A 13,685-nucleotide genomic window follows, 5' to 3' on the forward strand; every position below is an offset into this window, starting at 1 on the left:
TATTCTTCTTTGGAAAGTATTCCAACATTGCACTACCTCACAAATCAGCAACATCTGCTCTGTGGCCAGCCAACAGCATCTCTAGTGCCCTCAGCATAAAAAGGCAACTGGGTGGATGGATGTGCAGGGGGTTCTCTGAGGTTCTTTGTTCTAAATTAAAATATTACATATGGGCTTCTATCCGAAACAACTGGGAAGAGACTCTAGTTACAGAACAGGGGCAGTACTTCCAGCACCTGCCTTAAGACTATGCATGAACTAATGCCATCTTTTAGCTCCATTTTATTAGTAATAAGACTACTGCTTATTAAAGCCTCATGGCATGCCAGGCATACTGAGTGCTCTATAAACATGATCTCATTTACTCCTCAAGACGACCCTAGGAGGTAGGGACTATATTTATCCTCCTTTTATTGATAAAGACATTGAGCTCAGGGCAGTTAAGCAACTTGCCTGGGTTGCAAAGCTGGCATATCCACAGAGCTGGGATCGGGCACCCACTCTTATCCACCACAACACGGGGTCTCCCTTAGAGGACACATGGTCCTCGATACCTCTCTCTGGCTCTAAGAACCACTGCAGTGTACTGTGTGAAAGGCCAGCATGAAAACCAAACGGTTAGGCCTCTGACCTTTCGTGCAATGGCCCTGCCACTAGAAAGGCAAAGATCTCTGTGCCTTGGGAAAGGGATCTTGCTAGGAAGCAAGGACCTCCAATCCAGTCAGGGTCCCTAACCCAGAGAAAGCCCTTTGACCAGGGCAGACGCTGGGGAACGCTATCCCTCCCCCAGATGGCTCTTCCCCTAAATACACTAAAAACAACAAGTTAAAATGGGGTTTGCATGGGCAGGAGATGAAGGGAGATGGTCTACTGTGGTACAGGTCTTTGTAGAGAAGAAAAAGGCTCTGAACCATGAGACCATAACCACTGTGGGCGCCAAGAAGCTGAAAAGAAGAGAGAAGCAGACCCAGCTGGGGAGCAAGGTGAAGCAAGGCACAGGTGGAAGCGGAGGGATGAGCAGGTGGCTCGGCGGACTCCATCTCTTCTGCCCGTGCTAAAGCCTCCATGGGCTTGCTGGAGAGCACACCTGTGCCACCTCTATCGCGTGTGCCCTTGCTCAGTCTCACATTAGTCCGTGTCTTTCCAAAAATGTTTATTTTTCTGAAACATAGCTCAAAAAACTGTAGGTACACAGGAATAGCCCCAGACTAAAGGGATCTGGAGGGTATGAGAGAAAAATGGTGGCCCAGGCCAACTCTCTCTAGACGGCAACCAATCCCTGGGGTTTTGTGGGTCATTGTACACGTGGGGGCTTTTACTATTACTCTGTCAGAAAACTGGTACACAGAGGACATATATGCATATGTCATATGTGATTTTATACGATGTGATGGGAGTCCGAGTGTGTCCCCAGGAATTTTCATTCTCAGTGCCTGTGCCGCTCAGCGGTAACATCCAAGAAACTGTATAAATTCAAGTTGAGCTGGGACATGAATCTGGCTTTCTGTAAGGGGATCTTTGGTTAACTGTGCCTACTTTGCAAAGCTTATCAAGTTTCAAATGAAATGTGGCCGTTTATATCACCTTTGGGGGCTGTCATGATGGCTCCATGATCTAGCAGGAAAGTCCTAGCAACACTTAACATGTGACAGCAATCCAGAATTCCTCCCCATCGCTGTGATAAGGCCACCGGCAGTGACGGGCTGGGTTGGGTTGCAAAGAGGTCTGGTCTTATTTTTAAGTAAATGCATTTAGAACCAGGGGTCTGAGAGTGAGGAGCGCTCAAGTCTTCCCTGGCACTGTGGTCTGTGTTTCTCCCGAAGGGCTTTTTCAGCTGGATCTGATGGTCGACGCCTCACAGGGTTGTGCTGAGCAGGGAGGGAAAAGCACACCCCATAACCAAGACTTCTTTGTTTCATGTATACATCTCCAATCCCCCCCACTTAATCAATGTCAATGAATTTTTTCCAGCCAGAGAAGTGGGGTGCTAAAGTGTTTACAAAAAAACAAACAAACAAGTATGTTTACTTCATCATACTCCAGCGGAATAAAAGAGGGTAAAGGGACAGATGAAGCAAGACTGAGAACTGACCACTGTTGAGGCTGAGTGACAGGTACATGGGGTTCATTATATGACTCTCTCTGCTCTACTTTTGTATATGTTGAACTTGTCCGTAATGATTTTTTTTTTAATCCACAGAAGTACTAGGAATTTCCATGAAGTACAGCTTCTTATGTCCAGGCTTGATAGGGCGGTGTCCGTTACTGAGATGTCTGCAAATGGGCCTGCCCGCCCGCTCACCCCGGACCCTTCAGGCACTCTGCCCTCCAGCCAACTTGGATGCCAGCTGAGTGTGGGTCACCTGGCCTGCACCCTCCCGCCTCTTTGCCCTCGCCCACGCTATTTCCCTCCGCCTGGAATGCCCTCTTCCCTTACACCCCTGCTCCAATTATCCAAACCCAAACCATGTAAGGCCTGCATCAAAGGTACCCCCTTTGGTCAGTCTCTAATTACCACACATGGAAGTAATCTCTTCCTCCTTTGTACTCCAGAACTTTGCTGGTGCTCTCTTGGGACACAGCTCACTGTGTAATGATAACAATCACGAGAATAAGAAGAATCATAATAATAGCAGTTAATAAGTACTGAATGTTACCATGTACCAGGCCCTTTAAATATGTCATCACTTTCAATCCTTACAATATCCTCTGAGGTTACTACCATTTATTATTACATTTAACAGATGAAGATCTGAAGCAGTCCGGGGGTGAAACAGATCCAGTGGTGACGCCAATGTGTCACCATAAATCTGAAGCCTGTGTATCCATGATCCCTACGCGATACCACCACAGTGACGTAAATTAAAGTCTAGCTGGGGCAAAATTCTCACTTTCAGACAGACCCAAGAGTCCACATTCCTGATGACTAGAAATAATACTGTCTTCCTACTGAACTGTAAGCTCCTTCAGGGGAGGGACTGTGTCTTTTTCTAGTTTGTGTCCCCCATAAGCACTGTCTGGTACAGTGCCTTATACACAGAAGATGCTCAATAATGTCTGGTTAACTGAACACTGTAACTACAGAGCAGTTCTGCATTAGCAGTTCTGATGATGAACTGTGTTCAGTGCTCGTAGTCGACCTGTCTGCCAGCCCAAGGAAAGGAGATGAACAAATCAGCGCACAGAACTCCCTAAGCATCCCTCCTCCCCACCATCTCTGTTCAGAAGGCCACAAAACCAAAATAGTTTGTATCATCTCTCTATACTGGCACTGTAAGTGACCAGAAAGAATTCTCCCCCATGCTATTTTTATCTCACCTCCCAGCTGTGGGCTCCCTCCCTCTCCCTCGGCAAAACCCCATCCCTCACGAGCTTAGGAAAAGCCAAAGGGAGTCAGACTTGTCTCGATGATGACTTGGGAATCTGAAACTGAGGGAGGCCGGCTGACTTCCCCCGAGTTTCCTTTCTCTCACTTCCCCTTCCGGACTTCCTAAACCTCCTTCTTTCCAACTGCACCACACTGCATCACTGCTGTTGTTCTATGACTATATTTTGACCTTTTTCCTGAATGCAGTGATGTTCTCTGGACTGGCCCTAAGAACTGGGGAATCAGCTCAGTTGCCTTCAGTTCCTTCCTCAAAACCCTTTCAACATTCTTCTTATAGCTACAGGTCCTCTCCCTCCAAGGACCTTGCTTATGCTATAATTCTGCAAGGTCTTACTCCCAGCTGGTTTTCAAAGACTGAGAAAGTACTGGCTCATGAGAAGGTGTGAGCTCATAATACGATTAGGGTCCTCTCTAGCTCTTAATCCAACTCCCACCATCGATGTGAGAATTTTAATAGAGTAAATGAGAAGGCCTACTTAGTCCCCAAAGAATGAGGCAATAATGGTAAAGGGACCAGCATTGGAGTTGAAATTTGGGGCAAAGGCTAGTCACCCATGCCTGGCTCTAAATATTCCCTCCTCTGGGCTCCCATAAGTCATGTTGCTGCAGTGTTAATGTAAAGTGAATTTCCTACCATTTCTTTTATTGAAAGTTATTTGCCTTGGTCATAAATTTAGACATGCCCGCAACATATCGTGTGTGTGTGTGTGTGTGTGCGCGCGCGCAAACCTATCTATGAAGAGGTAGATGGGGCCACACTGAATTGTGATATATCATATAGTACTGAAGTTGTATCTAATGCTTTGACAGCCTTACATTTTCAAAATTAATAAAAAGCATAAGGGAGCTGCTGCACAATCACCAGCCAGAGAACCTTGGCCACCGAACTAAATAGTCCTCTGTGTTGTACATTAAGTGTGAAGGCACATATCACAATTTGGGATTTAAATGAAAAGATAAATAGCCTACAGGAAATCTACGGCTGCATAGCAGATGCCAGGCAATGCTTCCTCTCCTGGTGCCTTCTGATGACACACACTTGTGTATTCCAGACAACGGTTTTACTTTGCTTTTGTTTAGGTTCCTTAATATTCCTCCCGCTTCCGAGAAGCAGAGGCTGGGTTGTGGGTGGAGGACAGAGACAATCAACAGTCAATAATAAAGTCAGAGGCTACCTGGTCAGGGCACCTTCTGTCAACACCTGTGGCCCAGAGGGTTAGCCTTCCAGCCACATGCTCCTGATCACCTGGCAGCCTAGGAGTCACCTGTGCCCTCAGCGCTTTCTCCCAAGCCCTGGGAAGCCCTGGGGGGCACTGGTGGCTCTTGGGAGAAACCCCCACTGCTCCTGCCGCAGTGAACTGTGCAAGATGGCAGAACCACCCGTAAACTAAGAAAGCACTTTGGAGCGAGCTTGCAATCTTCTCTCGTGGATTCTTTAAAAATTTGCTCTGAGCTGCACTAAGAAAACTCCAAGGACTTCCTATTTCTCTCTTAACAATGAACAGGTCTCTTTCATATAGAAGCCTAGCTTCTCCGGGCTTCATAACCAGCCAAACACCATCGCTTCTCTTGCAGCTGAAAAAAAATTCAATGTCTCCTTGGAGAAATAAGCTTACATGTTTTTTTCTCTTTACTCTCCTTTTTCTTTTCTCATATGCTGACCAAAATAACACATTTCCTAACAGTGGCTTAAAAGAACTAAGATTGTACCAATCTCTCAAAACGACTGCCAACACAATTTTGTGTTTAAGCACAGCAAGGACTAAACATACATTTTTCTCGAAAGATAGCTGGACGAGATGTTCACATATACATTTTACTTCCTCGGGTCAAAACTGATCACAACCAAGACTTGAGCATATTAATTTTTCTAGTAAATAGAAAAAAAAAATCAAATATGACATATCACTTTTAACAATTTCTCCAAAAAGTAGTAAGCAACTCCCAAAAGCATTTTGATACCAAAACACAGCCTAAATGGCCCCTATAGTCTTCTGCGGGATAACCACAGCTATGGACTGAAACATTAAAACGGAACCGAATAAAAAGGGTTTCCCCCAAATAGGTAATGCTAGCAGGCCTGGAAGCTTAAGAGCCCTAAGATAAAATATAAGGTGAGTTCAATTTTCAGGGGGAAAACTGCATTTACAAGCAGCGAACTGGCCCGCAGATGGCTTGGTCAAGCAATGAGTGGTGCTACTGTAACTGTGCAGACTCGGAAAGGAGCTACTTGCTGTCAACATCTAACTACTGCAGCTAGAATGGGTAAAAACTACTTTTCTCTCTTCCCCTGCTCTCTGGACACTTTGTTTTTAATGAATACTTGGTATCAGAGCTAAGTCCAAACACTGTTACATGTGGGATTTCCTAATGCTGAGACCTGGCAGAGGACCACTGCGCTCCGCCAAAAAACTGCACAGCAACGAGACTACCTCAAAAGGTAACAACTGAGCATCCTCATTCTCTTTCCCTATTTTCATTTAGTTGAAGCAAATGTTTTGCTTTACTGCAATTGCAAAGAAAAGAACATTTAGGGACAACATCGCTAGATCCCTCATAAAGCTTCATTTTCCAAAGCAGTGTTTGAATCTCTAAATAAATGACAATTCATTCTCTGTTTACTTTGGGTAAACAGAAAATGCATTGCGGATCACTCATTTTCAAAAGCTAATCAAGAACATTAGGTCCCAACAGATTCATTTAATAGAAATATAATAGGCATTCCTGCTTGCTTTTCATCTTGTCTCGCTGTAAATGCTAAAATGAACAGCAAATTAACCCTGCGTTGGAACGGAGTCCCTGTCACAGCTGATATCCTCTCTCTCACGACTTGTAAACATCCCCGCATCCTGTCGCTGCTTTGACTTTTCCTTAGGAGAGACGAAAGTGCCTGATTGAGTTTGGCAAGATAGTGTAGGAATACTTGAATTCTAAAGGGAGTACTGCGTGTCAACTCTGCTATCTTTCCTAGCAGAACAAAATATTACCATGTCGTCTCCTAAAATAGTGTACAATTATGAAGTAGGAGGAGGGGCGGAGGTGGGATTGTTTTTTTCCAAGCTACATGTATCAACTGTATTTCTCTATATTTTTAATTTTACCAGCCATTCTCCAAATGGCTGCTTATAAACCACTCTACAAAACAAGCTCATAAAGACAGGGCCATCCAAGCTCTATAATCAGATATAAAAGATTTGCAAACAACGTGAGATCTTATCATTAATATGCAGTGATCATCAGAATTAGCATTTAGAACTCTATACAGAAAAACTATAATACTTCATAAATTATGTAATAATGAACAAACCCTTTCAAAAACTGTTTTCACTGTGCTAAAGTAACATTCTAGACTTGTCGTAAGTATATTATTCTTACAAGTAGTTCGCAGTTATTCTTGAAGGCAAGCCTTGGAGTTTCCTTAGCATAGTGCTGCTGGGGGAAATTTTCAGCATGTCCATCTTCATCTCTAGCCTGAAGGGAAATATAATGGCCTATTTAGGGACTTACAAATAATGGAAGAAAAAAAAGCTAAAAGCATAACAGCTCAGATCATTAAACAAACGGGAATCCAGAAATAACAACATTATTAAGAAGTTTGTTTAAATACGCAGTACGCCTTTTAGATATCAAAATGTGGGATTTATTTTTCTTTACATTGTTTAGTTTGAACATGCAAATTCATTGTGGTGTAAAATTTAACGTTTTAAATATTAAGCAAACCAAAATAAAATAATTTCGTTGGAAATTACCACCACTTTAGTCTTTCAGTGACTTCGGTTGTACATTTAGGATTCTATGACATACACACGTGTTTAAACGTTTTGGCATGCTTAAGCAATCTCTAGATAACGCACCTTTTAAAAATTCTAATAGCAAGGCCATAAGAAAAGCAATTTGCATAGTTATATTTTGCATTGTAATACTATTAGAGATAAACTGATTCCCCTCCATTTTTAAATAAAAATCTGAAAGGAGCAATGATCTAGTGAGAACAATGATTCTTCAATCAAATGCAGGAAAAATAAATAGATTTCATTAAGAAGCTGCATTAAAAGTTACTGCTTATTTTGGTCTACACTGTTAATTAAGAAAGCGGAAGTTTAAATGGAGACATTAACAGAACCCATCAGCAATCCCGCCTGCACACAGTCTTCTCTTTCTAATCTCCGTCGGTGGGAGAAGGGAGAGGTAGGTGGAAGGAGGCGTGTCTGCAGCACACTCATTAAATCACTCATTTGGGCGACACTTGCACTCGGCTCCGCTCTCATCTCATCTTCGCCCTAACTGCTCTCTCTTTCCTGGCCCCCTGAAACTCACAGCTGAGCCGTCTCCCTCACATATGGCTTGCATATAATTATGCATATTCCGTTTTGCACTGCATTAAAATGATGAGCTCCTGGCTCCCTGCCAGCTGCTTTTTTAAAGCCCAAGTGAAGTAGGAAAAAGGAGAGAAACACAGGGAGAGCTGCACAGGAAGCAGCAGGTAGTTCTGTCTGCTGTCTCTTTAGATAAAATGTATGTCTGGCACCAAGGGAACAGCTGAGAACTACCTGTTGTGATGTATGGATTGAGGCGGAGAAAACAATGAGCGTCGGTCGGTGGCACCGCGATGACAGCGCTGATGTACGGTTTCTCCTCTAATGGAGTGAAATCTGCCCGCTGACAAGCATCACTCAGAGTGCCTCGGCTAGACCGGGGATTGTCACTCCAGGAAGGGATCCATATTTGGTACATTGGAGAATGTGTAGCATGTTTTTAATAAAGGCTTCTGCTGCTTACTGCAGGGTGGGAACTGGATTCGCTTTGGAAGTGGAATGTCACAGGCAGTAATATATGGGTTTCAAGAAGTTTGTGAGGGGGAGAGATTGCTCTGTTTTGATTTCATTTTTGAGATTTATCAATACCTCTGGGGTTTAGTGCTTTTTATTGTACCCCCACTGCCACCAAATCAGAGTAAAATAAAAAACAGTTAAAAGATTGGACTATCTGTGACAGAAAAAAAGGAGTAAGTGTTGAGCAAGTCCAATGGCTGTGATGTTTCTTCTCCCCGCAAAAGTATTAGTCTGCAACTCCGTTAACATAGCCTTACATGGGACCCGTTTGAAAGTGGTGTGTATAAATAAAAGGCAGTTGTAAGAAAGCAGTAAGATACCAATGGGCAGGACAATGATAGATTCTTCATAACTGCATTTCAAGCAACTCTGTGAGGTATAGATCTTTTGAAGGCAGGGACATCTATTGTATCTTTCTTACTCTGTCATGCCCAGTGCCTTATTTTTAGTTGATACTTAACAAATATTTAAGTGATGGGGGGTGGGAAGAACCCACAGAAGGATTGTAACTAGATCCTACCATAAACAACTCTGCAGAAAATGCCACCTCAAAATATGCTAAACTTGGTGGGAGGTTTATTATATTCCTGATACGCTATAATACATATGCTTGGAAACATACTTTGCATGCAGTTTACAAGGGCTACTATTTACATATGTATGTCTATATTCAATATATATGTATCTTGTGTATAAATATTCATAAGGTGGAATATGTTTATTATGCATGTACTATCTATACACATTCATACACACCAGATGCCTAGGGATATTTTCAACATTAGTGGGAAAAATACATTCATTTCACTTACATGTAAGGTGCTCACAGTGCTTTTTATGTTTTTAAAGGACACACACAAAAAATCTAAGGCTTGAATGTGCTTCCTCAAAGAGGCTGTAAATTTCATATAAAGCCTCATAGTTTATGAGGTTAAATAAAGCAGCAGTGTTAGAGCAAGAAGAGGGGAATCGGGGTGATTGGAAGTAGAGAGAGAGAAAGCCAGAAACCTGCTTGTTAACTGAGGCATGTGTTTGCCTCTGCAGCAAACTCCCAGAGCCTGGGAATGGTCTGCCTCTGACACTCAGCCTGACTCGAGTCCGAGAAACTCCATCCTCCAGCCATCCCCTGCGTTTCCACCACATGCCAGAGATGGACAGCACACGATGTGCAAAGAGTCCCGGCACAGTCAGCCTCAAGTGGGTGCACACACGACTCACACACCTGTGCATTCTGAAGTTCCTTCAGGTCAAACTTTCAACTATTCTTACCGGACTAAATTAAAATAATCGCATTCATCTAAGGCAGTAGTTCTCTATTTTGGCTGCATTTTAGAATTGTCTGGGCTGGTTATTTTTCTAACATAGTGTTACCTGACCTCCTCTCTCTCCCTTCACCTTTCCAAGATCCTGATTTAATCGGTCCAGGGTGGGGCCTGGATATGAGTGGGTTTATTTATTTATTTATTTATTTATTTATTTATTTATTTATTTATTTATTTTTTGCATTTCTCTTCAGATAGAGCAAGAGGGAGAGAGAGAGAGAGAAACATCAATATGACAAAGACACATCAAGTGGCTGCCACCCACATGACCCTAACAGGGGCCAGGGACACACTGCAACCGAGGTACGAGCCCCTAGCGGGAACCAAACCCGGGACTCTGTGGTCTGCGGACCAGCGCTCCAACCGTTGATCCAAACTGTCCAGGGCATGAGTGGGTTTTTTAAAAAGCTCTCGGGATGGTAATGCTCAGGAGGTGCTGAGAACCACTGATCTAAGTCAGATGTCTCCACTCCATCCTCTCTTAGACTACACACAGGTGCACCCTCCACTGGTTGGTGTGATTGTTGCCTCCTCCAATAGACTGGGAGCTCCCCAAGAGGAGGACGGTGTCTGGGTCCAGCCATGCCTGGTGCTGCAAGTGCCCTGTAGGCTAGGGCTCCGTTATCATTCCACGGCAACATCCTTACCCTTCGTAGCCAATCATTTCAGAACATTTTAGAACCTCTCAGACATTGAAGCCAGTGCCTCATTCTCCATCTGCCTGATTTTGGCTGACAGACAACAGCATATCAAGGGGTGGGAGGATGGAGGGAGCTGACGGCCCCTTCAGGGAGGGGTATTTGAACCCTGAAGATGTTCAGAATCACTGGTCACGGTAATAATATAAAGCAGACCGACTTTCAGCTGATTTTAGTATTGTCCTTAAACTCTCTGCAGACATTGTTTTCCCTAATTGCCTGTCTCGGGCAGACCACCCCACTGCCAGCTCTGGGTACCCACTGGGCCAGGGGACCTGTGTTGATGTCGGACTTTGTTCTGGAATGACCGGCTCTGACAGAAGGAATGTCAAGACACGTCATAATGAACTAACTCTCTCCATGGGTCGTATTCTCAACACCCTTATTCTGACTAATATGTTAGACATTCATGCCAACCATGGGACAAAGCAAATGGGAAACTATTGTTTTGCATTTGACTACAAAAAAAAATTGTCAGACCAAAGGTGCGCTTTTTATCTATTATTCTAAGACACCTTTACTTCTGCCATAAAATTAAAATCCTTCCTTTAAACTGCACGGGGATTTCCCTGTCTTGCTGACAGTCACGCATCCGTTTTCATGCCGTGCCTACTAGGTTATGTGAGAAACTTAGACGGCCTCTCTGCTTCAAAAACCTCTGGCTCAAACAAACTTAGTATTCACCTCTCTTTCCTGCGAATCATCACTAATTCACTTTTTTATTCTGATTCTGACATACAGCAAACTTCAGTTCTCTTTCAAAGAATCCACTTCTTTCCTGGGCCAAAGCCTTGGTGCCATGCGCCTGTTCAAGCACGGTCAACCTTCTTTCTCCTCCGAAGGACTCCATTCGACAATGTGGAGCCTTCTAAAATCAGCTCCACCCAACCTTCCCTAGAAAAGTGAGATGTTTCTGACTCAGGGAAAAGGTTCACACCGTTACCATTTCAATATAAAGGTCATTCGGCTTCAGAGTCAACACGTCCCTGCAATGAATGGGAGTCTACCTGCGTGTCCTTGTGATTCCAGAATTGCTCTGGGAAACAAGAACTGGCTCTGCCTGGAATCAGAGCTGGGGAGGGCTCTGCAGAGCTCCAGCCTGAGCGTTCCAAGGCTGCAGCAGGTGCAAACAGGTCGGCTCACTCATGTGGTGTCGTGACCGGCCTTGGGAACATCGGAAATAGCGCCTCTCAATGAAGTGGGAATAAGTTTAGAGATGACTAGTTGTAGAGGGGGAAAATTACATTTTATAAATAACTTTTTGAACCAGAAACGATACAATTTCTTTTTCAAAATTCAAGATAAAAGCAGGGGGACACCACTTCTGAAAACCCTTAGAACTTCACCTTAGATATCCCATTTCTGGTCTATCCTTCCTTTGTCAAATGCCTACGCACATTCTCCTGAGGAAGCTCAGGGGGAATGAAGGGCAGCTGTCAGGTGGGCCTGTCAGTGTGCTGTGAACTTGAAGTGAGGTCAGCCCATTTTCTTGGCCCCTCAGTGACGTTCCCTGGGCTGGAATAACAAACAGAGCCTGCAGAGCAGCTCCTGCGCCCACATGAGTTACTGCCCAGTTATTCTCATCTTGGTGACCCAACTCCTCATGACTAATGTTCCAGTTCACGTCAACAAAGTTCCTGTCCTTTACCTCATTTTCTCAGGGTAAAACCAGATTCCACCTCTCCTCCCCACTTTTGGAAAAATTTTATGCATCCTTAGCTCCAACTGTAGCTCCTTTAGGAGGCCATTCAAGACCTCTTCCCCATGGTCCTAACCTGGGCTCTGTGCCCCTCTGTCCCTCTCTGTAACCATTCCATACATCACACTGTATTATGACCATCTGTGTTGGCCTTCCACACCAACCTGTGACGTCCATGAGAGCAGAAACTGTTCTATTCAGCTGCAAACCTCCAGAGTCTCGTCCAGTCCCTGGCATATTGTAAGAGCGCCATACGTGATGAGTGAATGAATGAATGGGTTCCTATCCTTAACCCTAGCAAGTGGACATGCTGCCTTGCACTCCAGTCCCCAGAGGTAAGCGTTCTGCCCCTGGACATCAGGCGTTGTCTCCATACCTGAGCCTCAGCAGGCCTTTGCCAGAGCTCTCTGAAGGCACCTGCCTCACAGCTGGGCCTTCACTGCCTGCTCCATGCACTTCTGCCCAATATCTGTCCTTCCCACTTGGGTAGACACAAGGGTCTTAGCCTCACTGCAGAGCTTCTACTCAATTCAATAATTGGTCAATAATCCTTTTGTTCCACATGTTTCTCTACTTTGCCTTCCATCTAAACTGATCTTTGCCTAACAACCTCTGGTTTTTGTCTCATCCTGAAAAGCCATTCCTGGATTAACCAACCCAGTGCCTTGCTTCCCGGATGTCACTAGTTATAGTTTCCAAGTCAGTCTGGGTCTCCTTGGAGTAACTCATCCTGGTTATGACTCTTGTCTTATCTTCCCTGCCAGACTGGACACTGCTTGAGGGCAGAGACCATGCATCATGGATGAAGCCCCCATGAGCAGCAGAGTACACTGTATAATAAACACTCCTGTAAATATATGTGAAATGGATTCTTTAACCCTTTGCTCTTCCTTATGCCAGGGTGGCTCAGAAGTGTTTTTGCTTTTCTCCACTCTGACCTGCCTACTTCTACAACAAACACCTCTTAAATATGAGTCGTTTCTATGCAAATATTCAAGTCACTGCACGAATGACAGAGAGCTGCATGGCGTGTGGCAGAGATCTTTCTCCTGGACAGAGGATTCCCACCTGGCATAGGGCTCCCTCATCTGGAGATACCCCAAGCACCCAGACGCGTGCATGTGTGGCCCCAAGCATCTGCTCAGTTCATGTTACTACTAATGTTTACATCAGAGGCCCTTGCCCACCCTTTCATTAGCTCATCATCGAAGATTGACTATGGAATTCCTGTTTTACTCTGGTCTTTTTTTTATTTTTATTTTTTTCCTCTATTGTTCCAGAGGGAGAGGAAGGGAGAGGGAGAGAGAGATGGAAACATCGAAGACAGAGAACACCAACCAGCTTTCTCCTGCACGCCCCCCCACTGGGGACCCAGCCCACAACCGGGGCATGTGCCCAGACCGGGAATCGAACCAGCGACCTCCTGGTGCATGGGTCGACGCTCAACCACTGCGCCACATCGGCTGGGCTGTACTCTGGTCTTGTAACAAAACGTATTTAAATGTCCATTTTGCATGTGAGCCAAGGGAGAAGCTGTTTCCCCAGTGACATCCTTTCTCCTTCTTCAGCCAGCAGGCGGAGAAGCTCTCTGTACCTCTTCAGCTCCTCTGACAGCTCACACATGCTGATGGACGACAGAGACTGATTGGCTGGGGCTATTTTATTCACTCCCTGCAAACCTTTATATATATCATAAATTTTTCATATCCAATTTGGAGTCTTCAAAGAATAACGGTAACAAATACG

At 44.5% G+C, this 13,685-nt stretch overlaps 1 protein-coding gene across 1 annotated transcript in view; it reads right to left on the reverse strand.

Annotated features, from left to right (window-relative positions):
* The window catches only part of LOC118621248 (sine oculis binding protein homolog), a 161,909-nt gene that overhangs the window by 61,243 nt on the left and 86,981 nt on the right, over positions 1–13,685 (reverse strand). The window contains exon 5 of the mRNA XM_036248598.1: positions 6,764–6,859. Within this exon, the coding sequence (XP_036104491.1) occupies positions 6,764–6,859 (96 nt within the window). The remainder of the gene's footprint in view (positions 1–6,763; positions 6,860–13,685) is intronic.

This window comes from Molossus molossus, unplaced genomic scaffold (genome assembly GCF_014108415.1).
Source record: "Molossus molossus isolate mMolMol1 unplaced genomic scaffold, mMolMol1.p scaffold_m16_p_8, whole genome shotgun sequence".
Classification (NCBI taxonomy): domain Eukaryota; kingdom Metazoa; phylum Chordata; class Mammalia; order Chiroptera; family Molossidae; genus Molossus; species Molossus molossus.